This window comes from Petaurus breviceps, unplaced genomic scaffold, assembly GCF_028583685.1.
Source record: "Petaurus breviceps papuanus isolate PSGF00001 unplaced genomic scaffold, PetGlider_PUasm1.0 208, whole genome shotgun sequence".
Taxonomy (NCBI): Eukaryota; Metazoa; Chordata; class Mammalia; order Diprotodontia; family Petauridae; genus Petaurus; species Petaurus breviceps.
This window is the reverse complement of record NW_027185852.1, coordinates 31,142,998-31,167,043: the sequence shown is the minus strand read 5'-3', so window position 1 is coordinate 31,167,043 and position 24,046 is coordinate 31,142,998. Positions and strand designations below refer to the sequence as shown.

The window sequence follows — 24,046 nt, the reverse complement described above, 5'->3', positions numbered from 1 at the left end:
TGGTTTGTTATCACACTAGAACAAAAATTTGATATAATCAAGTGGAATAGGTGTGGTCATAGTAACTCTAAAAGAGGGCAAGATATCAGAATGCCTGAAACTACCATACGTAACCTTATAAAACATTCAGGGAAAAGAAAAAAAAAGGACCAAGTTGCATCAGCTTTTTGCAAACAACTATGAGGAATGGACATGTTACAATGATAGAAATGGCTTATCTTTTTAGCAGTATGGATTAAAGATTACAATTTTTAAAAAATGCCCTCCTTTTAGCAGAGCAGCCATCCACTCAAAAGCTTCAAGTTTCATTATGGTTCTGAAAGAAAATGGAAAAGAAATGAAATATGAAGGAATTTCACTGCAATCATTGGTTGGGTCAGTCACTTCAAAACCTGAGTTTGATTACATAATGTTAAAATTACAGGCAAGGAGGCCAGTGCAGATGAGGGTGATGTAACTATCCCTATGTTTTGAAGAAATTTAATGTCAACAAATTTTTAATGTGGATGAAACATGTTTATTCTAGGAAAAGATACCTTCTGGAACTTATATTTCTTCATTTATTTTTAAAATTTTCCTCCAGTTACACGTAAAAGCAATTTTTAACATTCATTTAAAAAAAACTTTGAATAGAACTTATATTTCTAAGAAAGAAAAAATTCTACCTGAATTTAAATTGTCTAAGTTTCACCTGACAATTTTATTGGAAGATAATGATGAAGGGGATTTTTTCTAAGAAGGAGATTTTAAATTAAAACCAATACTTGCTTATAATTTTCAAACTCCTCAAGCTTTGCCATTGATCAATTCCACTTTTTTGGCAGCTAAATAAGAAAGCATGGGTGACTAAAGCTGATTTTAAAGACTAGCTTTCAAGTTATTTCAGCCCAACTGTTGAAAACTTTTGCAAGGACAATAATATCAAATTTAAAGCCTTACTGATTTTAGATAATTCCTCAGGTTAGCCAATTATACTTGGCTTATTGTGTGAAAATAAGATCAAGAAAATTCACTGAGATGTGGATAAAGCTCTGTGCCTACCAGTGCATTTATGAAGTTTCAAAGAAAGAGAAGACTTTAGTAAAGACCATGGCTGCTAAAATATTTTAAAGAGAAATAATGTTTTTATCATAACATAAGTGTAAGTTTTTCTTTAGATAAGATAATTTTTAAAATTTTGCTTTCTATACCTACTCTCTTACTTTGAGATAAACTTGAATGAGAAAAAAATTATCTTATTTTTGCTAATATATGTTAATAAACAGATAAGAAACATTTAAAAATTTTTTCTTTATATATCTCCATTGGGCTGGGATCAATTGCATATTTTATGTATAATTATTGCCTCAAATAGTGAATCTGAATAATAATGCCACTTCACAAGCTTCATTATTCTAACTCACATGAATCAGGACCTAGTTGTATAGCTAAAATCCAGAGTTTCCAAGTCAAAGAAAAAGTGCTGCAAACAACCGGAAAGAAAGAATCCAAGAACCAAGGAGCCATTCAGGATTACACACAATTTAGCAGCTACCACTATAAAGGAGTGGAAAGCTTGTAACATGATATTCCAGAGGGCAAAAGAGAATAATAGCCTAGCAAAACTGAGTATGATCCTATAGAGGGAAATGTTCTTTTAATAAAAGCAAAGATTTGCAAGAATTACTGATGAAAAGACAATGCTGCATGGAAACTTTGGGGTACGAATGCAGAAGTCAAGAGAAATATACAAAGTGAAACATAAGCAAACAATGACAAGGGGACTAACCAAGGATCCATTTCACATTCTAATATGGGGAGATGATACATAGGTTTCCTCTGAACCCTTTCATCATCAAGGGTCAGAAGAAGGAGGAAGGAAAGAAATAAACATTTATTAAGCAACTACTAAGTGCCTGTCATTTTTGAGAATATGCCCCAGTGCTGCTTTTCTCACCATTTTATTGACCATGAGGGCTACTCCATTTCTTCAAAGGGACTTTGCTCACAGTTGTTTGTGTAGTGATCCCCTGAATTAAATTCACCCGTCCCTATCCATTTAAGCTCACTGACACGATGTTGATGTTTAGTCTCTCTGTCTGTTTGACCACATCCAACTTACCTTGGTTCATAAATCTCACATTCCAGGTTCCTATACAATATGAATCTTTAACATCAGACTTTCCTTTAGTCACCAGACACATCCACAGCTAAGCTTCCTCTCAGTTTTGGCCAGTGGCTTCATTTAATACTATACCTACTTGTTTCTGTCCTCCATTCTTCCCCAGGGTCTTGTTGGACACCTTCTGACCTGAGGGGCTCATCTTGCGATGTCATGTCTTTTATCATTTCAATTTTGTCCATGGGGTTTTCTTGGCAAAGATACTGAAATGATTTGCCGTTTCCTTTTCCAGTGGATCACTTTTTGTCAGAATTCTCCACTGTGATATGTCTGTCTTGGGTAACCCTGCACAGTGAAGCTCATGGTTTCATTAAGCTATGCAAATCTCTCTGCCACAACAAGGCAGTGATTCAGTCACATTCATTATAGAAGATTGGGATGTTAAAGGAGGAAACTAAAAGATAATTGGAATAACAGGTAAGTTTGGCCTTGGAGCACAAAATGAGGCGGGGCAGAGACTAATAGAATTTTGTTAAGATAACTTGCTGATCATAGCAAATGTTCTTTTTCTTCTCTTTTCTTTTGGTATTTACTTAATACTTTATTTTTCCCCAGTTACATATAAAAACAATTTTAACATTTGTTTTTAAAACTTTGAGTTCCAAATTCCCTCCCTCCCTCCTTCCCCACACCCCTCACTGAGAAGGCAAGTGATTTGATCGAGGTTATACGTGTGTAGTCATGCACAGCATATCCATACAAACACTCTTTTTCAACAACCCAAAAGGTGACTCTATGTATGGACATCATCAGATGGTCAATATCAAAATTAGACTGAGTATGTGCTTTGCAGCCAAAGGTAGAGAAGCTCTATACAGCCATTTAGAACAAAACCTATAGCTGACTGTGGCTCAGATCATGAGCTTATTGCAAAATTCATACTTAAATTGAAGAAACTAGGGAAATCCCTCAGACAATATTGATCTAAAAAACATCCCTTATGAATATGAAGTGGAAGTGATGACTAGATTTAAGGTATTAGATCTGGTAGATAGAGTGCCTGAAGAACTATGCACAGAGGTTCACAATATTGTACAAGAGGCAGCAACCAAAAAACATTCCAAAGAAAAAGAAGAGCAAAATGGCTGTCTGTTGAGGCTTTACAAATAGGTGAGAAAAGAAGGAAAGTAAAAGGGAAAGGAGAAAGGCAAAGATATGTCCAACTGAATGCAGAATTCTAGAGAACAGCAAGGAGAGATAAGAAGGTTTTCTTAAATGAACAATGCAAACAAGTAGAAGAAGAAATTTGAATGGGAAAAAATAGCTCTTCAAGAAAATTAGAGATATCAAGGGTATGATTCATGTTAAAAATGGGCATAATGAAGACAAAAATGATAGGAACTTAACAGAAGTAGAAAAGATTAAAAAAAGGTGGCAAGAATATACAGAAGAGCTATTCGAGAAAGATCTTAACATCACTGATAACTGGCATGGGGAATGAAGTCAATGGGCCTTAGGAAGCATTGCTAGCAATGAGGCTAGTGAAGGGGATGGAATTCCAGCTGAGCTATTTAAAATCCTAAAAGAGAATATTGTTAAAGTGTTGCACTTGATATGCCAGCAAATTTGGAAAACTCAACATTAGCCACAAGACTGGAAAAGATCAGTTTATGTCCCAATCCTAGAGAAGGGCAATGCCAAAGAATGTTCAAATTACTGAGCAATTGTGTTCATTTCACATGCCAGCAAGGTTACGCTTAAGATTCTGCATTCCAGGCTTCAGCAATATGGGAACTGAGAGTTACCAGAAGAGCAGGCTGGTTTTTGAAGAGGCAGAGGAACTAGAGACCAAATTGCCAACATTCACTGGATTGTGGAGAAAGCAAGGGAGTTCCAGAAAAACATCTACTGCTTTATTGACTACACTAAAACCTTTGACTGTGCAGATCACAACAAAATGTGGCAAGTCCTCAAAGAGATGGGAGTACCAGATCAGCTTACTTGTTTCCTAAGGAACCTGTATGAGCACCAAGAAGCAACAATTAGAACTGAGCATAGAACAACTGATTGGTTTAAGACTGGGAAAGGAATGCAACAAGGCTGTGTATTATCACCTTTTTTATTTAATATATATTCAGAGTACATCGTGTGAAATGCCAGGCTGGATGAATCAAAAGCCAGAATCAAGATTACTGGGAGAAATATCAACAGTTTCAGATATGCAGATAATACCACTCTGAGGGCAGAAAGCAAAGAGGAATTAAGAAGTTTCTTGATGAGAATGAAAAGGAGAGTGCAAAAACTGGCCCAAAGTTCAATATTAAAAAAAAAAACTAGGAGCAGCTAGGTGGTGCAGTGAGTAGAGCACCGGTCCTGGAGTCAGGAGGACCTGAGTTCAAATTTGAACTCAGAAACGTAACATTAGTCATGTAACCTTGGGCAAGTCACTTAACTCCAATTGCCCCTCCAAAAAGCAAACAAAACAAAACTAATATCATGGCAATGGTTCTATCACTTCTTGGCAAGTAGAGGGAGAAGAAATATAGCGACAGTCAGATTTTATATCCTGGGGCTCAATGATCACTGCAGACAGCAACTGGATCTATGAAATTAAAAGATTCTTGCCCCTTCAAAGTAAAGTAATGTCAAATCTTGGCAGCATATTAAAAAGCAGGGACATTACCTTACCAGCAAAGGTCCATATAATCAAAGCTATGATCTTTCCAGTAGTAATGGTTGTGAGAGTTGGACTATGAGGGAAGTTGAGTGCCGCAGAACTGATGCTTTCAAATTGTCGTGCTAGAGAAGATTTTTGAGAGTCCCTTGGACAGCAAGAAGATCAAATCAGTCAATATTTAAAGAAATCTATTCATATTATGAATTGGAAGGACAAATACTGAAGCTGAAGCTTAAATACTGTGACCATATAATAAGAAGGCAAGGCTCATTGGAAAAGACCCTGATGTTAGGAAAGATTGAAGGCAAAAGGAGAAGGAAATGGCACAGGATGAGGTGGGATAGAACAAAATGAACATGGACAGACTTCAGGAAATAGTGGAGGATAGAAGGTCTTGGTGATCTGTGGTCCACAGGCTCATGAGGCGTCCGACAAGGCTTGCCAAATGAAGAAGTGCCTGGCCCAGTATTAAGCACCAGAGATACAAATATAGACAAAAAGAAAGACAGTCCCTACCCTCAAGTAGCTTACATTCTAATGTCCCCCTTCATTTTTCACCCCCACTCTATTGGAAGACAATACATAAAAGGGAGCTAAAATATCAAGGGAAGTATGAGGAAAGGGAAATCAGGAACAGGATGAGGAGGAGAATGAACTCAGGCTGGTCTGGTCCCTTCCACAAAATGGACTCCCAATGGAGCAGGGAGGGATGGGTGAGCCTTATGGAGAAATATTCCCTGGTGAGCAGAACACAGGTGGGGTAAGCTGTTCCAGAGCCAGGAGGTCCCAGGCATTGAGTGAAGTCTAAATAAAGGAGACTAAATAGACTAAGGACCTGGGAGTGGTTCTGTTATGTTTTGATCATCTTAAAATGACAATTGAAAAGGAGAAAAGGAGGGAAGGTTAGGAAAATTTCTCACATAATCAGAGTGCCCAAGGAGAAGTCTATATAAACAAGAAGGAAGGAGTAGGGGGAGTGGGTGATGCTTGAATCTGATCACATCTGAACTACTCAAAGGAGAGAACAGTACAGAGTGTCCAAAAAGTTTTGGTGCAGTTTCAAGTTATTAAAGTTTAATATTTTTGAGACACCCAAGAAACACACACACACACACACATGCACATGCACACACATGAAATTCAGTACAAAAATACATATTATGGAACAAGGAAGCAAGAGGGAAAGGGAAGAAGAGAGAGAGAGTAAGAGGGAGGGTAGATTAAGGGAGGCAATAGTTATGATGATGATGATGGTGGTGATGGTGATGATGATGATAACAATAGCTAACATTTATATAGAACTTACTATGTTCCAGGCACCATGCTAAGCCCTTTGCAATTATTATCTCATTTGACATAGGTCCCTAAGCAAAACAAATTCTGTACAAAAATATTTCTAGCTCTTTTCAAGGTGACAAAGAATTGGACACTGAGAGAAGTACCCATGATTGGGAAATGGCTGAATAAGTTATTGTATGTGGGTGTGAAGGAATGCTATTGGTTGCAAGAAATGATGAAGGGGGTGGCTTAGTGAAAAGTGGGAAAATGTATGAACTGGTGCAGACTGAAGAGAACCAGGAGAAAAATTTACACGATGACAAAAATATAACAAAGACAAACAACTTTGCCAGACTTGGGAACTCTGCTCAGCTTAATGACCAGCCATGACTCCAGAACACTACTGGTGAAACATTCAGTCCATCTGCAGAGAGAGAGGAAAAGGCCTCAGAAAGTAGAATGAAACATATATTCTTTTGACATGGCTAATGTGGATTTTTAATTTTGCTTGACTTTACATGTTTGTGATAGGGATTTGTTTTTCTTTCTCAATTGGGAGGTGGGGTGAAGTAGGAGGGAGAAAAGATGGATTTTTGCTGATTGAAAAAACTTTAATTTAAAAAATAACAAAAAATTCTTGTTGACTGACTGACATAGTAGACTGTTGATCAACAAGCATGTATTAAGTGCTTACTTAGTTCCAGGCAAATGCTTGTAGATTGATTGGCTAATTGTTGACAGCTATGCAGCCCTCAACCCCTACCTCGGGGTTTCCTAGGTGGCAGTTACAGTGGGGAGAGCCAAGTGGTGAGGAGGCCTGGTCCCAGAGCCAAGTCCAGGGAAGTGATGTCCACACTTTAGCATCAGCATGACCTCTCTCTTCAGTGGCTGCAGGTCCCACCTACCAGAGTGGTCAAATCATAGGTTTAAAGCTAAAGGGGTCTCAGAGACCATCTAGTCTAACTTTTTCATTTTATTGATGCTGGAGAATGGGCACAACTTGCTTAAGACCAAGCAGGGGCTGAGTAGCAGAAGTAGGACCCAAACCTAGGTCTTTGGGATCTAGGTCATGCCATCTGTCCCTCTGGGGGATGGAAGGCAGATGGAGATGGTGCCCACAAGAAATCAAAGGTTTTTTGCCTCCCCAATATGTTACCATATCCATCCCTGAACCCTTCCTTTCCCTTCAGATCCAACCCCACCCCAGCTGTGCTTCAGTTGTGCCCCCAAAGTAATGACTCAAGCAAAGGTCTTGTTCAAACACTTCCTCCTCCTTGCCTGTAGAGGTCAGAATCATAGGTCAGCCCTTTGGGAGACTTTAAGGACTTCAGAAATCTGAGCCTTAAACATTTATGGAGTCTGTCTTTCTGGAGTCTGTCTCAGGATTGTGGTATCTCTGTAACACAGAGATAGACTGACATACAGATCCTTGGAAAGCAGCCATCAAGCTGATTCATAGAAAAAGGAGGACCCTCCCTCCTAAGCAACCCTATAAATGCCCGTTTTCCTGTTCTTCTTTCCCCTAGCCCCCTTAACCAAGGACAATGTTATGCACAGACTTTGAGAATCTGCAGATTAGCCTCCTCCCTGCTCCAAGTTCATGCACAGTCTGATTCTCTCTCCTGGGCTCCAGTCCTGTGTTCACCTGCCTGCTGGAGAGCTTCCATGGAATGTCACTTGGGTTGCTCAAACTCAACATGGCCAAACTGTGCTATCATCTCCCCCCACCCTCCTCTGTGGAAGATGCCACCAATCAATCAGTCAGTCAGCATAGCTCTTGCTAGTGCCAAGTCCTGTACTGCTGGGCACAGGAACTACAAAGACAGGAACAGCCTTGAGGAGCTGACATTCTAGGGAATGTCATTTAGCTGGGGAAATAATATGTATACATATAAAATGTCCCCAAACAGAAAAATAAATACAAGGTCATTTCATCTGGTGGGTGAGAGGTGAAAACTAGTAAGGAGGTGGGGATGGTCATTGGAGGGGCAGGAGTGGAGATTGGGAAGGACCTCCTGTACAAGCTAGTATCCTTGACTTCTCTCTTTCCCCCATATTCAATCAGTCTCCAAGTTTTATCAATTCACCCTCCACTTTATCTCTCAGACCCTTCCCTGCCCTCCTTCGGCCACCACCTTAGTTCTGGCTCTCAAAGCCTCCTGCCTGGACTCCTGTCATGGTCTCTTTATTCATCTCCCTGCCCAAATCTCTTCTCCCTTCTCCAATGCATCTTCCACAGAACTGCCAAAATGATCTTTCTAAGGACACAGGCCTCCTGAACACATCAGTCTCCAGCTCAAAAAACTTGAGTGTTTTACTCTCTGCTGTCTCCAAGCTCTGAATAATGGCACATTCTCTTAGGTTTACTAAATGCTTTACAATCCTAATCTCATTTTATCTCCATGACAGCCCAGTGAGACAAGGACTATTGGCATTATTATCCCCATTTTACAGATGAGGACACTGAGTCCCAGAAAGGTTAAATGACTTGACTATAGTTAAAATCAAAAGTGGAAACTGAGCCTAAGCTTAGCTTTCTAGCTCCTTTGCTTGACTTACTCCTGATGTGCAAACTCTTCAGCCTGGCATTCAAGGTCCTTCCCAAACTATACCCACCCTACTGCTCTAAGCTCTCTGCACATCACTCCCATTCACACATTCTACTTTTCATCCAAACCAACCTACTATTTCCCAAGCTTGGCATTCCGTAATTCCCATTCCAGGCACATAGCCTCTTCTCATTTCTTCCTTTCAGAGTCCCTTTCTTCCTTTGAAGTACAAAGACCAGGACAGAGAATGAAACAAAAACCCATGTAGGGAAGTCTGGATACATATATATGCACACACATACATGTGTATGTACTGGTTATAGGACGTAGGGATGCTTACCTTGTCAAAGGGAAGAGTAGGGGAACATGTCAGCCAGCAGAGATGTCTTTAAGGGCTGTGGTGGGGAAGAGGATAGGGCTTGTTCTCTGCCTCCAGATGATGGAAGGGCCATAGGGTGGGAAGCTGCCAAAAGGTCTATAGGCTCAGTACAAGGATTCTAACCTTGGAAGCTCTCCAGGGCTGCCTCTGACATTTGAGGATCAGTGAGTTCCCCATCACTGCTCTCACAGAGAGCTCTGTGAACTGGGTGATCACTTGGCAAACACAGTGTAGGTAGCTCCTACAAGTAGAGTCTTAATGCTACCCCAGAGGGAAGTCTCTACTGGTACACCACAGTCCAACACTCAGCACAGTGTCTAGCATAAAGCAGGTATTTAAGTGCTTATTGCCTGACTGTCCTATTCAATAATTTTTATCAGTTGCTTGAATGAAAACAGGGATGGCCCAATTATCAAATAAGCAGATGGTTTGAAGCTGGAAATAACAAACACATTGATAATCAAACCTGGTATGAATTTCAGTAGGACCAAATATAAAGTTTTATACTTGGGGTTCAAAACATTAATTGCCTAAAGCACAATATGGATAGAGGATGTTTCTCTGAAAAGGACCTGGGAAAAGACTTTATTTGAATCAACAGTGCAACATGGCTGCCAAAAAAGCTGGTGAGACAGCTGGTGAAGGAGATGAGGGTGGTGCCCTGGCCTCTGAGCACATCTGGCCCATGTGCTGTGTTAATTTCTGGGGGCACACTTTGAGGAAGGACACTGTGGACCTAGCATGAGAGGCAGGCTCAGATGAGGTAAGGGTTGAGAATCCTGACAAATGCTAATTGTCTTAAGGAACAGGGGATGTTTGGCCTTGAAACAACTCAAAGGGAACACTCCTCCTTAACATCTGTGGAGTGACAGAGGAAGTGGTCATGTTCTAGTTGGTTGAACAGGGAGCGCTGTCTTACTCTGATGTAAGGAAACACTTCCCAGGAATCTGAGATGTCCACCAATAGACCACATTGTACTATACTGGTAGGGAGCTCCTCCTCACCAGTGGTTTTCAAGCAGGGGGCCACACGAGCTCTAGTCAGATTTCTTTGTCAAAGGGGTCCTGATCTGAGTCAGGTGAAAGTGGACGATCTCCTTCCAGATGCTCTATACTTGTGTGAATCTGTAGCTGTGGAAGGGGAGCACCTGACTTTCCTCTTCTAGCTCAAGTTGCCTAGAGCATTGGGGGTTGGGCCCTGCTAGTCCTTCAAGAGAATAATTCCTTCAGAACTCCTGGGGTTGTGAGTCTTATGTTACCAAGGCTTGAAGGCCAAAGCCCACCAGGGCCCCAGTATGGAAAGCCTCACCCCTAATCACTCGGAGGGAGTAGGGACTAAACTCACCTGTAGAACCAACAGGTGGGGGCTCCAAACCCCCAGGGCCCTGGCAGCCTAGCCCAGCCCAGAGAGCCCCATACAGTTGGTAAGAGGGTGAGTCAGGGACTCCTCATTCTGTGCCCTCCCCACCCCAGGGGCCAAGGGGTAGGGCCTCAACCTCAGAAGAGAGACAGGTATGATGGCCTCAGCCAAAACAAGCTATTAATCCTCCTAGGATGTAGCCAATTAGCCTTCTAACCTCCACTCTTCTTCCAGGGTCTGGCCTCCCCTCATCCCCTACCTTCGATCTGTCTCCCTCTGTGCACATTCACACATACTCCTCCTGGGGCCTAGGGCTCTCCAGTTTTCCTCCTTCCCCACCTCCACCTTGTTTAGTCTCCTGTGATCTCCCCTGCCCACCTACCTTTCTTAGTTGAGATTGGTGCCCTCTCTCCCCTCCCCAGTCTCTGGGGCGCTGTCCCAGGTGCCAGGAGGCCCACCGGTAGCTGGAAAGGGTCGGCCCCTGAAGGAGTTACCAGGTGAGCAGCCCAGGGCAAGAGGCGGGAGGGGATAAGACTCTGGGGGAATTGACAGAACTAGGGGGCCTTTCGTCCTGCCCCCGCCCCCGCCCCTGCCCAGCCCTGCCCTACCCAGCCCAGCCTGGAGATCCGGATCAGGTGACTTCAGAGCTGGAATTTGACACCAGACGGCTGCGGCTGCGAAGGCAAGGAGCTGAATGAAGAGGGATGGAGCTGGGCTCAGCCCCTCAGACGGGGCCCCAAAGCCTGCAGTCCCGGCTAGCTTCTGGTTCCTGTCTCCGAGACCCGCAGCTTTCTGGGCGCGGGGCCACCCTGTGCTCACCTTCACACGCTGACCGGTGAGTCCCTCTGTGGCTCCTTTTTCCACTATGCCTAACCGCTTCCCCCCGGACCCCCCCCCCCCCCCCCTCGCCCAACACCAACACGAGCTCGCCCCTAGCCCCCCCCCCCCCCCGGCTCCTGGGGCCCTGACTGGTTGGGCGATAGCTCCCCAGAGCGCAGCAGTGGCTCCGGGTTCGGCCCCCGCCCTCCGCCTGCCCTATCCTCTAGGCCGTCCAGTCCGTCCGCGGGTCGTGGAGTCCGTCCCCTCTGCCTCAGCGGATCACGGAGTCCTAGCGGAAGGGGGCCCTCCCTTGGTTCGTGGGTCAGGCAGCTGGGGGCCCCCGGAAGGAGGAGGCGGGCCCCAGGCAGAGTAGTAGCCTGTGGTGCAAGCCCCGATCCCCGTGGCGGGCGTCTGTCCAGCAGCCACCTCCTCAGCCGTCCCGCTCCTCCCTCCTTCTGTGGCCCGGGACCCCTAGGACCCCCACTGGACCCCTAATCCGCAGCAGCCTCCTCCTACGCCCCCTTTCAGCCCGGCCCAGCCCCGTCCCGTCCTGTCCTGCCCCGCCCCGCCCCGCCCTGCCCGGTCCTGCCCCGCGCTGGCTGCCGGTAAGACCGCCCCCCTAGCGCCCCAGCCCCCTGCCCGCCTGCCCCTCGCAGGCAGTAGTAACTCAAGTTCCCGTCGCGGCCTCAGGGAGCCCAGTCCGACTCGGTGCAGAGCTGGGGCAGGCAAGCAGGCGGAAGCCCCAGGTGCGGAGCCCCAGGTGCGGAGCCCCGACATGGTCCCGCGGAGCCTTGGCTCCTAACGGGGCGTCCCCAGGGACGGGAGCCCAGGACGCCGACATCGCTGCTCAGAAGGAGAAGGTAAGTACCTGCGTCCCCAGGGGGAGTCCTTGAGCCTCCATGGCCGGCTCCCTAAAGCGTCCAGGAGGAGCCGGGAGGAGAGGCTAGCTGGCCTGGCCTGGCATGGAATAGAGGTGTGGAGAGAGGCACTGCCTCCCTTGAACCTGCTGCCCACCCCTACTCCCTACCCCACTCAAGGCAGGGCGGGGAGAGCCTAGTAGGCAGAGCCCTGTGGAAATATGCTTGCTCTTTGGGAAGCTCTGGGGGAGTGTGGGGAGGAGCGTGTGGGGAAGGGGGTCTGGGGAAGGGGTGCGGCATCAGCATCTTCTTCCAAGAGCAGGCCCAGCTGGGGAGGGGGAAGGTCAAAGAGGATGCTCCCCTCAAAGGGCTGAGGCCTAGCCTCTTTCCTCCCAGCTCCCAAGCTAGGTGAGCCCTAGGGAGAGAAATCTTAGAGGCAGCAGCATGGGCTGATCTTAGTACTAAGGTGGCAGCATCAGGTACCACAGGGACCGGGGTTGGGGTAAGGAAAAGAAGCTTCACTGATGGCCTACCTATCTAGTTAGGCTTCCTGGAGGAGGGAAAATGGGGTGAAGACTCTGAAAGGCCAAGAAGGGGAGAAGGTGATAGCATCTCAAGAGAGGGAGGGAGCAGGCCAGCTTGGCCTGACCAGAGGACTTAGGGATCCCCAAAGCTCCACGTTGGAAAAGACCTTGGCATTCACTTAGGTCAATCACATCCCCCCAAAGTGGCCATGGAGGCTGCTTGGGCCCCATTAAGCCCTATACCCACTCCCTACCCCAGACTGGCCAGTGCAGGTCACAGCAGCTTGGCCCTGGAACCACATGAGTAGCTCAAATGGGGACCAGGGGAGTGGCCCTGCCTTCCTCCCATGGTGGTGCTTTGGTCCTTTCCAGTCAGGGGCTGCCCACATGTCCCACCAGACCAGGGCTTAGGTTTTCTGGGGGACAGTTCCAACAGGGAGCATCATCTGCGAGAGCTCCAACCTATATGCCTGTGCCCACAGACCTGCAGGGCAGGGGCTTCTGACTTCTGGCCAGGCTGACAATAAACCTCTCATGTCTCAAAACCTGATCAAGGAGGGAAGGACAGATTGGTTCGGCTGGGAGTGTCCAGTAAGAAGGTCAGAACAGGACAAGTCTGGGCAAAACAATGTCAGACAGCCAAAGGAGAGCACCCCACATTGGAGCTCTAGGGTGCCGGGCCAGGACTGGGGACCCAGGGTGAGAGGCTGGGGGCTCAGGGCTAGGGGGACTCAGTGGAGCCATGAAATGACCCAGGGCTCCAATGCAAGAGGACTCAGGGCCATCCTTGGCAGCTATCTGGATGGAAGCTTGCCCCATGGTGGGCACAAAACCAGTGCCTTGCATCTTGAATCCAGGGGCTAACCTTGTTTGGCTCAGACAGTGAAAACTCCTAGCCCACCCCACCTCACAGGGCTCTGTAGATGAGCCCCAGACACAGGGGAGAACCTAGGGCCCTCCTGGCGGGCAAGGACTGCAGAGGGAGCAGGATGGGCACTGTCTGCCTGGGACCATGGCCTAACAACAGGTGGAAACTGCAGAAGGGACCAGGCCATGGCTGCTGACAGCCCTTGTGATCAGGCAGAGGCTGTCACCTGGTGGCCACTCAGAGCTATAGCAGGGCCTCCTCCCAGGGCAGGAGAAGCCACTGTCTTATCAGTCTTAACTAGGTGCAAGGGGGGAGACTGAGGCACAGAATGTGTCAGTGGTTATCCAAGCTTTGGTCTTAGCCTGGGCTCTGGCCCAGGTCAGTATGACCTGCCATTTGCAGCTAGAATGACACACATACAAGAAGTGGCCTTGAACCCAGGCCAAGGGTGGCAACATCGAGCATGTGTGTCAGAGAAGTCCTGGCCAGGTGAGGGCACGTGGCTCTTGTCTGATTCTAGTTACCTATGTGACTGAAGGTTTGTTTCTTTATTAATCGGTGCCTCCATTTACTCCACTGTCACGATCATCTCTGTCCTGCCTTCCTCCCAAGGCTCTTGGGAGGAAGAAATTCCCATTTCTCTAGCACTCTGTAACTATCAAGTGCTTTCCTTTCAAGTGCTTACAGAAGGGCCTGGAGAAGGGCCCCAGGGGCAAGATTCCAGAAGGGTGGAACACCCTGCCCCTGGGAGACAGTAGCATCCGTGTATCACCCACATGTTACATAGGAAGAAGTTAAAGGACAGAGAGGCAACTGGCCTTTCTCCAAGTCCCCCAGCTCAGGAGGGGCACAGCTAAGACCAGAATTCACTTGGGGATGCAGAAAGAGAAGTGGGGGCCCCCTAGATGTGAGAGAGTGGGCCCAGAAGAACAGAGCAGTCTACCCCCAATGTTCTAGGGCCAGGCCCCATTGGGGACACACTTGGCTCATCAGCTCAGAGCCATATTATGTGAGGGCTGGAAGGACCTTTAGAAATCTTCTTGTCTACCCCTTCCCCTTTTTACACAGGAAGCCACTGAGAAATGATAATACCTAGCATTTCTATGGTACTTTAAGGTTGACAAAATGCTTTACAAACATTATCTTGTTTTATCCTCACAACAACCCTGGCAGATAGATACTATTATTATGTCCATTTTGCAGATGAAACTGAGGGAGGCAGAGTGACTTGCCCAGGGAAACACAGCTATTAAATGTCTGAGTTTGAATCTGAGCTCACGTCTTCTTGACTTGGGTCCAGCATTCTGTCCACTCTACCACCCAGATGCCTTAGGCAGCCCAGAGGAGGGTGAGAGTTCAGAAGACCCCCTCCCCACCCCAGTCCAAAACAAAGTAGGAAGTTGGGCTCCAAATTGCCTGCTTTTCCTTTCAGGCTTCCTCTCCTGTATGGTGCTTTCCCCTTTGGTTGGGGGTGCTGGCAGCTAGAGGGAGGAGCAGAAGAGGGGGGATTCAGAAGCCAGAAGCCTTCCGAGGACCGAGATGGTGTGGAGAAGGAAGACCCTTAGAGACCTTCCCAACAGACTGGTCAGTGTCTCCAAGTCCTCTCTCGAAATTCCATCCAGGCCAAGGGGACCACTGAGTTTGGGAGGAAGGGCCTCTTGGAGTCCAGAGGTAGAGGCTGAAGAGAGAGGAAGACCTCTTTAGTGATAGAGGACTGGGGGGCTGAATACCAGCAGACTAACAGAAGGGCCCTGGGGAAGGGCCGCAGGGGACAGATCCCAGAAGGGTGGAAGTGGAGAGAAGGGGATTAAGGTGGGGTACGTGGAGCCTCAGGGATAATCATGGATTTGGGGAAGCTCCAGTGTAAGGGTAGGAGGCATCCCAAGTGTGGAGAATTGGGAAAGAGTGGGGAAAGAGCGGGCTGGGGTTGTCTAGCAGGGGAAAGGTGAAGGGAGAGGTCTGATGGGGTTTTTAGCTTTAAATTCCTAAAGTGCAAGTCTGACCCTCCTCAAACTCCTGTGGCTCCCTATTACCTCTAATATCAAATATGAAATGCTCTGTTGGACATTTAAAGCCCTCCCTACCTTTCCAAAGTTATTCCTATTTAATCCTCTGCTTACATACTCTTTGATTCAGTGACACAACTTTCTTGCTGTTCCTCACACACAGCATCCCATCTCCTGACCGTACCTTTGCACGGGCTCTGGCCCATGCCTGTAATGCCTTCCCTCTGTCTCTTGGCTTCCCAGTCTTGCTTCTACACTCAGCCTAAACCCCAACTTCTGCAGGAAACTTTTCAGCTGAAAGGCAATATGAGGGAGAGAATCAAGGGAGTATAGATGGGGGAACTGAGGAAGAACTGAGGAAGGCCTCAGGTCTCAGAATGGAATCTGGGGCAGGGGATGGGGAGAGTAGGTCCCTTGGGCTCCAAACACTCGCTCCTCCTTTCTCCAGTGGCCCACACCACCTTATACTGGGCACTCACCCCCAGGTCAGCCTTGTAGGAAAGGGATGAGCCAATCTGGAGAGGAGGGAGGGACCAACCTGGAGAGGAGGGGCCAGGAGGAAGAGGATGGATGGGGCCAGTGGGGAGAGGTGGAGCCAGCTTGGAAAAGCCTGGGATGGGCAGGACTTCTGGAGGGGCTCAGAGCTAGTGGGAGGGGAGGCTAGAAGCCAAGGGGGAGGGCTGATGGGGAGGGCTCCTAGCTATGACCCAGCCCCCATCTCAAATTCTATCCTTCTCCACCACCTCCGTGGCTTACATACTTACATCTCCTCCCTCCCTCCTGTAGGCATCCCTAAGTCAGAGCCCAGCCCTAGGGGCCCTCCTCATGCTAATGCTGATGCTGATGCTGCCCCCAGCCCTTTCTAGCCCTGGTCCCAGGGTGCCCCTCATTGGAACCCTTAGACCTGGTGCCCAAGGCCTGCCTGGTAAGTGAATTTGGGGGGCAAGAGCATGGAAAGGGGAAAGAGGGGATACTAAGACTGGCCAGATTCCTTTGCAGGTTCCTGGGGTCCAAAAGAGATGGAAACTGGGGGGGGGGGGGTGAGAGGAGTCTGGTGTGGGCCCCCACCAAGGACTCTGTCCCTTTCTTTCAGAGGCAATCCCAGGCACCCCCAAGCCCCTGAGAGGAGGTCGAGGGCCAAAGCCAGTGCTGTCACCCCTGCTACAGGGTCAGGCCCAGGGCAAGCCAGGCCAGCGGGAAAGAGGCCGAGGCCAGAATCAGAGCCAGGGCCACAGGAGGGCAAAGATAGATTGCCACCTGCGCACAGAGCTGGTGAAGGTGCACGAGCTGGGCCTGGGCCATGACTCTGACGAGTTGATCCGATTCCAGTACTGCAGTGGGGCTTGCCCAAAGGTCCGCTCCAACCATGATATCAGCTTGGCACACCTGCTGCGCACCGGCCGCCTCCCTGCCCAGTCCGGGAGAGGTGCTGTCCGGGTACTCAGCCACCCCTGCTGCCGGCCCACAGCCTACAAAGCCGTCTCCTTCATGGATGTCAGCAACACCTGGCGGACAGTGGACAGCCTCTCTGCTGCTGCTTGTGGGTGCCTAGGCTGAGGGCCAGTGACCCCTCTCCTGGAGCCCAAAGTCATCAGCAGCCCACCTCCCTGGATCTTGACCTACCCACCTGCCAGCTGGGTAGGATAGCTGGGCAGACAGCCAGTGGAGAAGCCCTCCAAAAGGCCTGCTGGACCCAGGGAACAGAAGAGAGGGACAGCTGCCAGGGGCCAAACCCCCCAGGCCTTCAGCAGGGCAGCTGAAGAGTGCCAGAGGAACCTGGGGAAAGGCACTACTTGTAACTGGGTCCCACCTAAGGCTGAGTAGAGCCAGGCCCTGGAGCAAGCTCTTGGCACCTGGGGCAGCTATTTATTACATAAGTTATTTATTTATGCCCTGAGGTCAGAGGAGGGAAGGCCATTGGCTCAGGAAGGCCCAGGGGGTCTGGGATGGTGTAAGATCTGTCTGATCCCCAGTGGCACAGCAGTCAGCCTCTGGGCACTGACAGGGCTTGGAGCACAGGGCTGGACCATGTGGCCTCCCCAGTCCACTGTGGCTGAACACCAGTCACAGGGGGTGAATGGGGAGGGGACAGGAAAGGACACAGGGCTGGGAGCCAAGTTCCTGCCCCTGCTAGCCTTGTGACCATAAACAAGTCCCTCTCCGTCTCTGAGCCATGTCCTCCCCTGTATAATGGGAGTAACTGTCCATAGTACTGCTGACCTTCCAGGGCTACTGAGAGGCAGCCTCACTTTGTAACCTGGAAAGTGTCAGAGGAAGGTGCCCCCACCCCCAAACAAACCATTGTTGCTGCTGTGGCCTGTTGTCTCGTGTACTCTGACAGCTGGGGCCAGAAAATGCCCACACTTACTCAGCCATCAGGGATGGATGGGCAGTCCATCCACTTCGTGCCAGTTACTGAGATGCTCATTCCTGCTAAGAACCAGCCACTCTAGCCAACTGAAGAGAACAGTAACATGAGGGCAGGCCCACTCCCAACAGCCATGAGGAAGGGGCCATGATCCCATCCATCTCAGGCCAATTACTGAGCCCCTCCCCCCAAACCCCTAGACCCTGGGACAGCTGTGGTCTGTCTACCTTCCTGCCAGGAGTCAATTTCCCAGCCCAACTGCAGATGGGCAACTCAGTTCTGATTTCTCCCTCCCCCAAATTAAACCTAAGGCCATAGATGACCAGAGCTAGAAGGGACCACAGAAGCCTCAAATAAATCTGTACCTGGGTGAGAACCTCCCAGAATCTCCCAAAATGGTTGTCCAACCACTGGGTGCCATGTTTAAGTAGGACACTGATGAGCTGAAGAGCTGGGGGAGGGTGATCAGGATGGAGAGATCATCTGAGGAGTCATTGAGGGAATTGGGCATTTTTAACCTGGAGAAGAGAAGGTCTGGGGACAAGCAGGTCGGATTAGCTGTCATGTTGTGAAGGGAGTTGATTTGAGGCATCAAGGTTTAGAGGAAAGCCCTTGATATGAGGTCAAGCTGTGGGGTCATATTCAAGTCCCACCATTTGCTACCTGTGGGTTGGGCCCTTTCCCTCTCTGGTCTTCTATTTCCTCATCTGTAGGATGGTAGGATTGGTCTCTCTGAAGTCCCTGAGTCTTGGGATCGTACAGAATAAAGGCTGTGTATTTGGAATTAGTCTCCTAACTCAATCCACCCATCTTTGCCAGGTATCTTCCCAGCAACTGGGACCTTCCTCTCTTCCCTCCAGTAGGGCCTTTCTAACATCCTGGGAAGTGCATATAGGAACTAGGTATCCCTGGAGATCCAGGAACTATAGGGGCTCTCTCATCCCCCTTATGTGGACAGCAAGTCTCTGGAGGAGTCTTGGGGTTGGGGAAGGAGATGATTGGAGGCCTTCCCTGGGATGCCCTTCTCATTACCAACCCAAGAGTTGGCCAAGAGTGAGGTCACTGTCAGAAGCTGACATCAGTGCATCTGCCCAACAGACCTCCTCTCTGCTGCATCTACCTCCCCCCAAACCCTGAAGGCTTGGCCTGACAGAGATTCATGGTGCCCCATGGTGGCTGGGGGCCTGGTCATGCCTACTACTCAGCTGTCCTATTCTTCTCTGCCAAAAGCCCACAGTGCATTTTGCCTCCCAAGAACCTCCATCAGCCCCCATCTTTCCTCTCTCCCCTTCAAGGGAGACCTCAGACTTTGGGTCTACAACAAAGTATCTGAGCTGCCTGGGCAGAAAAACCCAGGCTGGGCAAGGGGAAGGAGAAGTTGAAGGTACAGGCAGCCTGCTGGAAATTGGCACTGGAATTCCAGATTCATCATCAACAAGCATCAAATATCTACCATGTGTTAGACAGTTTTCAGCTCTGAGGACACAAAGAAAGGTAAAAAAAACAATCTCTGCCCTCCAGGAGTTCAGTCCAATAAGGGGGAAATCAGGTGTGTGCGTACAAGATAGTCACTAACATTTATATTGCAATTACTATTTGTTAGATAGATAGCTACTATATAACTATATATAATTATATTACTTTCTATTTGTATAGTTGTTACCATGTGCCAGACATTGTGTTAAATACTTTACAATTATCTCATGTGATCTTACAGCAATGCTATTATTATTCCCATTCTATAGCTGAGGAAATTGAAGCAAACAGAGGTCAAGGGACTTGCCCAAGGTCATATAACTAGTAAGTAGCTGAGGCCACATTTGAACTCAGGTCTTCCTGACTCCAGGTCTGGAGACTTATCCACTTGTAACTGATTGGAAACTACTAATATAGAGAGAGCAGAAGGAAGATACTAATAGGGGAGGGGAGGGAGGTGGGAGGGAGAAGATCAGAAAAGGTTTCCTGTAGATAGTACCTGAGACTTGAAGAAAGCCAGAGGAATTAGGACATGGGGATAGAAAGGGAGGGCATTCCAGGCAGGGAGCACAGCCAGTACAAATGCCTAGAGTTGGGAGATGTAGTGTCTGGTTTGAAGAACAGAGGCCAGTGTTACTGGATCATAGAGTATGTACCTGTGGGATTGTAGGGGTGGGTGGGAGGATTAAGGTGTTAGAAAATTGGTAAGGGGGCAGCCAGGTGGCTCAGCGAGTAAGAGCACCGGCTCCGGTGTTGGGACGACCTGGAGATCGAATCCCGGGCTCAGACACTCAGCACCACACCCAGAAATAACTGGCCGTGTAACCTTGAGCAAGTTACTTAACCCTGATTGCTTAAAAAAAAAGGAAAAAAAATGGTAAAGAAGAGGCCAGGTTATGAAGGGCTTTAAAGGCCAAACAAAGGATTTCATATTGGATCCTGAAAGCAATACAGTGATAGCGGCACTCGAGTTTATTTAGGAAGAGTGATATGGTCAGACTTGCACCTTAGAAAGTGCAATTGGGCAGCTGAAGGCAAGATGGATTGGCGTAGGGAGGGACTTGTGGCAGGCAGACCCAGCTTGCGCAATGGTCCAGGCATGAGGTGATGAGGGTCTGCATTAGGGTGGGGGCAGTCTCAGAACAAAACTAAAAGGCATAGATGTTACAAAGATAAGACTGACAGGATTTGGCAACAGATTGGATATGGGGGATGAGAGAGACTGAAGAGTCAAGAATGGCAGTTGCAAGCTTGAGTGACTGGGAAGATGGGTTTGCCCTCAACAGTAACAGGGAAGTTAGGAGGTGGTGGGGAGAGGGCTTAGGGAGAAAGAAAATGAATTCAGGTTTGTCCATGTTGAGTTACTGGACATGCAATCTTTGATGACTAATAGGAAATTGGAAATTTGAGACTGGAAATCAGGAGAGAGATTGAGACTGGCTAAGTAGATTTGAGAATAATCCTCATAGAGATGACCATTGGGTCCTTGGGAGCTGATGAGATCCCTAATCAAAATGGTCTAGAAGAAGATGTGGCATTTTAAAAGTTTGAGAAACATAATTTCTGGATAATTTAATCATCTTATTAATAATGCCAGAATTTAAATAAAAGGTCAGTGGCACTGTAGAATGCCAAAGACCCCTCATGGTGGTGGGTTCACAGTTTATATGCCCAGGTATTCTGGAGGGTAGCAATCAACTCTGATTGCTTATCAGTTAATGAGAGAACCAATATTCTAACAGGAGATGGGCTATATTACAATGAAGGTCTTGGGATATGGGACTGGGATCACCCAAGTCTTGGTCAAAGAGACTGATTAATTTCCATATCATCTACCTGACAAAAGGGAAAATCAGCGTTTTCTGTCTGAGTAAACACAATGAGCAGGAATCCATCCATTAGCCTAAAGTTAGAATTTCTCTTATTGTCTCATTACATCTTAGCCTGGGTAAGTCTTTGAGCAAGATTTCCCACACTGGTTGATTTCTGTATGAGGAAGTAGAAAAGGATAAAACCTTGGTCCTGATCCAATAATTAGTTATTAATACAAGAAAGAAATAATCATTCTCGAAGAGAAGATAGAGCCCTGGGGGGATCCAGAGTTGGCAGGCAGCACGTGAGGAAGATCCAGCAAAGGTACCTGTGAAGCAGAAAGAGGAAGTCACCAGGAGAGAACAGCAGAGCTGGTTAGGGATTCCTGCTCCTTTTCCAGCCTCCCAGGGTGTCCTTCTCCACTCTGACATTGAGGAATGTTGCCTGCTGCTTCACATGAGCAAGGTGCTTACTACCAGGGAGATGCCAAGACAGGGCTCACAGCCTTGGCAAGGCATTAGAAGCCAGCAAGTCTCCCTGAAACCCAGCAGAGTATAAAGGGCTTCCAGAAGGGCAAAGGACTCTGGGAGGAGCTGGACTAGAAGGCTGCCTAGAAGAGGTGGCATTGAAGCTGGCCCTTCAAGGAATTCTAGGAGGAAAGGAAAATTGATTCAAGTCATCAACAAACATTTATTAAGCTCCTACTATATGTCAGGCACTGTGTCAAGTTCTTGGGTAACAAAGAAACATAAAAGACAGTCCCTGCTCTCAAGGAGCTCACAGTCTAATGGGAAAGACAAGTATACATATAAATACAATCTCTCTCTCTCTCTCTCTCTCTCTCTCTCTCTCTCTCTCTCTCTCTCTCTCTCTCTCTCTCTCTCTCTCTCCTCTCCTCTCCTCTCCCTGCCATTCTCCCACCCTCTACATTTTTCTGTCTCTACACACACACACACACACACACACACACACACACACACCACACACATTGCAGGCAGGGAGGGAACACTAGAACAAAAATTTGATGTAATGGCATGTGTGCTCAAAGTAACTCCAAAATAGGACAAGATATCAGAATACCTGAAGTCAGCATTTGTAGATTAATCGGCAATGCTCTCAGAGGGAAGATACTAAGATTAAGGAGGATTGTAAAAAAAAAAACCCAACTTCCAGAAGGTAAGAGTTTAGCTGAGACTTCAACAAAGTTAGGATGTGGAGATGAGAAGGGAGAGCACAGGGGACAGCAGGCACAGTAAGGCCTGGAGGAGGGAATATGCAGTTTTTGTGCAGGCATACAGAAAATGAGGAGCAGCACAGTCTTCCCCATCACTTGCCCCAGGAACTGGAATCAGAGGTCTTCATCTGGAAGGCTCTCTCCACTTCCCTTCAGCCACTAGGCCCCCTGTTAGGGAGGCGGGGGCCAGACTCTAGAGGAGAGACCATACACCATCCATGCCCTACCCTGGCCTCACTGTGACCACAGAAGAGAGAGATGCTGAAGTGAGATGTCCAGGTGCTGCCCCCATGACCACAGCCTTCCGAAAAGACCATGATGGATCTAAGGGCCACCTTTTTCCCTGGTCTTGTTCATGTGAGCAGAGGAAGCATAACCTAATAGCTTTAGAAATCCAGCCTCAAAGCCAAGGAGACCTGGGCTCAAGTCTAGCTTATGGACAGTGTGACCCTGGGCTGGTCAATTAACTCATCAGTGCCAGGGGCAACTCTCAAAGATGACTACAAATTATAGAAAAATTGCCAGTTTGCTTTGGTAGGAGTTTCCTCACCTGGAAGTTTCCTGTATCAATGAAGTCACAGGTGTCTTCCCTACCCCAATCCCTCCTGACCAGTGCCATCACCTCTTCTCTTCTGATCACTTGGTCCTTCTGAAAACCCAGGAAGGGCTGAATGACCATCCCCCATCCTTCCATCATCCCATTAAGAACCCAGCTACTTGTTTTCTTTTCTTTTCTTGTTTTGCTTTTTGGAGGGAGAAGGGCAGGGCAATTGCAGTTAAGTGACTTGCCTAAGGTCACACAGCTAGTAAGTGTTAAGTGTCTGAGGTCGAATTTGTCGACCTCAGATCCTCCTGACTCCAGGGCCAGTGCTCTCTATTCACTGCACCACCTAGCCACCCCATTTGTTTTCTTTTTTTTTTTTTAAGCAATCGGGGTTAAGTAACTTGCTCAAGGTTACACGGCCAGGTGTTTCTGGGTGGGTGCTAAGTGTCTGAGCCCGGGATTCGATCTCCAGGTCATCCCGACACTGGAGCCGGTGCTCTTTCTCGCTGTGCTACCTGGCCGCCCCTATTTGTTTTCCTTTTAAAAGATAATTTGTTATTGATAGCTTTTGTTTCTTACATTATCATAGTTATTTCAAATATTCTACCTTCTCTCCCCGCCCCAGAGATCCATCCATCCTGTGTAGCAAATAGTATTTTTTAGAGAGAAAGAAATCAGCATAACTGATCAATAAATTGAAAAAGGTTGAAAATATATGCCATGTGTAACACGTGTGGTCCTCCCACCTTCATGAAGGGTGCACTGAGGGGTATTTTCTCATTATAAGACTCAAGTCTTACTTGAGCTTTGTAATTTTGTTGCATTTTGTTTTGATTTTTTTGGAACGTGGTTCTTTCTATTTATATTGTAGTCACTGTATATCTTGTCTTCTTGGCTCTGCTGACTTCTTTCTGTATCAGTTCATGGTGATCTCTGCATGCTTCTTTGTATTCATCACACATAATTTCTTACAGCACAATAATATTCCATTATATTGAGGTACCACATTTTCTTTGTCCATTCCTCAACTGATGTGCATCTGCATTGTTTCCAAGTCTCCAACTATTAGATTTCAGTTCAATTTAGTAAGTATTTATGGATTTCTACTGTCTGACAGGCACTATACTGGGTACTGAAGAGAGAGAGGAGAAGAAGAAGAAGAAGAAGAAGAAGAAGAAGAAGAAGAAGAAGAAG

The 24,046-nt window shown here is 47.4% G+C and overlaps 1 protein-coding gene and 1 long non-coding RNA gene across 2 annotated transcripts; one reads left to right on the top strand and one right to left on the bottom strand.

Annotated features, from left to right (window-relative positions):
* Nucleotides 1-4,808: 4,808 nt before the first annotated feature.
* Nucleotides 4,809-11,035, bottom strand: LOC138165430 (uncharacterized). Its single transcript, XR_011169351.1, has 6 exons — nt 10,953-11,035; nt 10,727-10,825; nt 8,946-9,000; nt 8,742-8,824; nt 6,820-6,957; nt 4,809-6,480 (listed from the first exon to the last, which is right to left on the bottom strand). It is a non-coding gene; the product is annotated as an uncharacterized lncRNA (long non-coding RNA).
* Nucleotides 10,970-18,566, top strand: LOC138165429 (artemin-like). The gene is made up of 5 exons (XM_069093773.1): nt 10,970-11,179; nt 11,854-12,023; nt 14,845-14,996; nt 16,205-16,343; nt 16,512-18,566. Exons 3-5 carry the CDS (start codon nt 14,952-14,954, stop codon nt 16,973-16,975), a joined length of 648 nt encoding a protein of 215 aa, XP_068949874.1. The 5' UTR covers nt 10,970-11,179; nt 11,854-12,023; nt 14,845-14,951; the 3' UTR covers nt 16,976-18,566.
* The last annotated feature ends 5,480 nt before the right edge of the window (nt 18,567-24,046 follow it).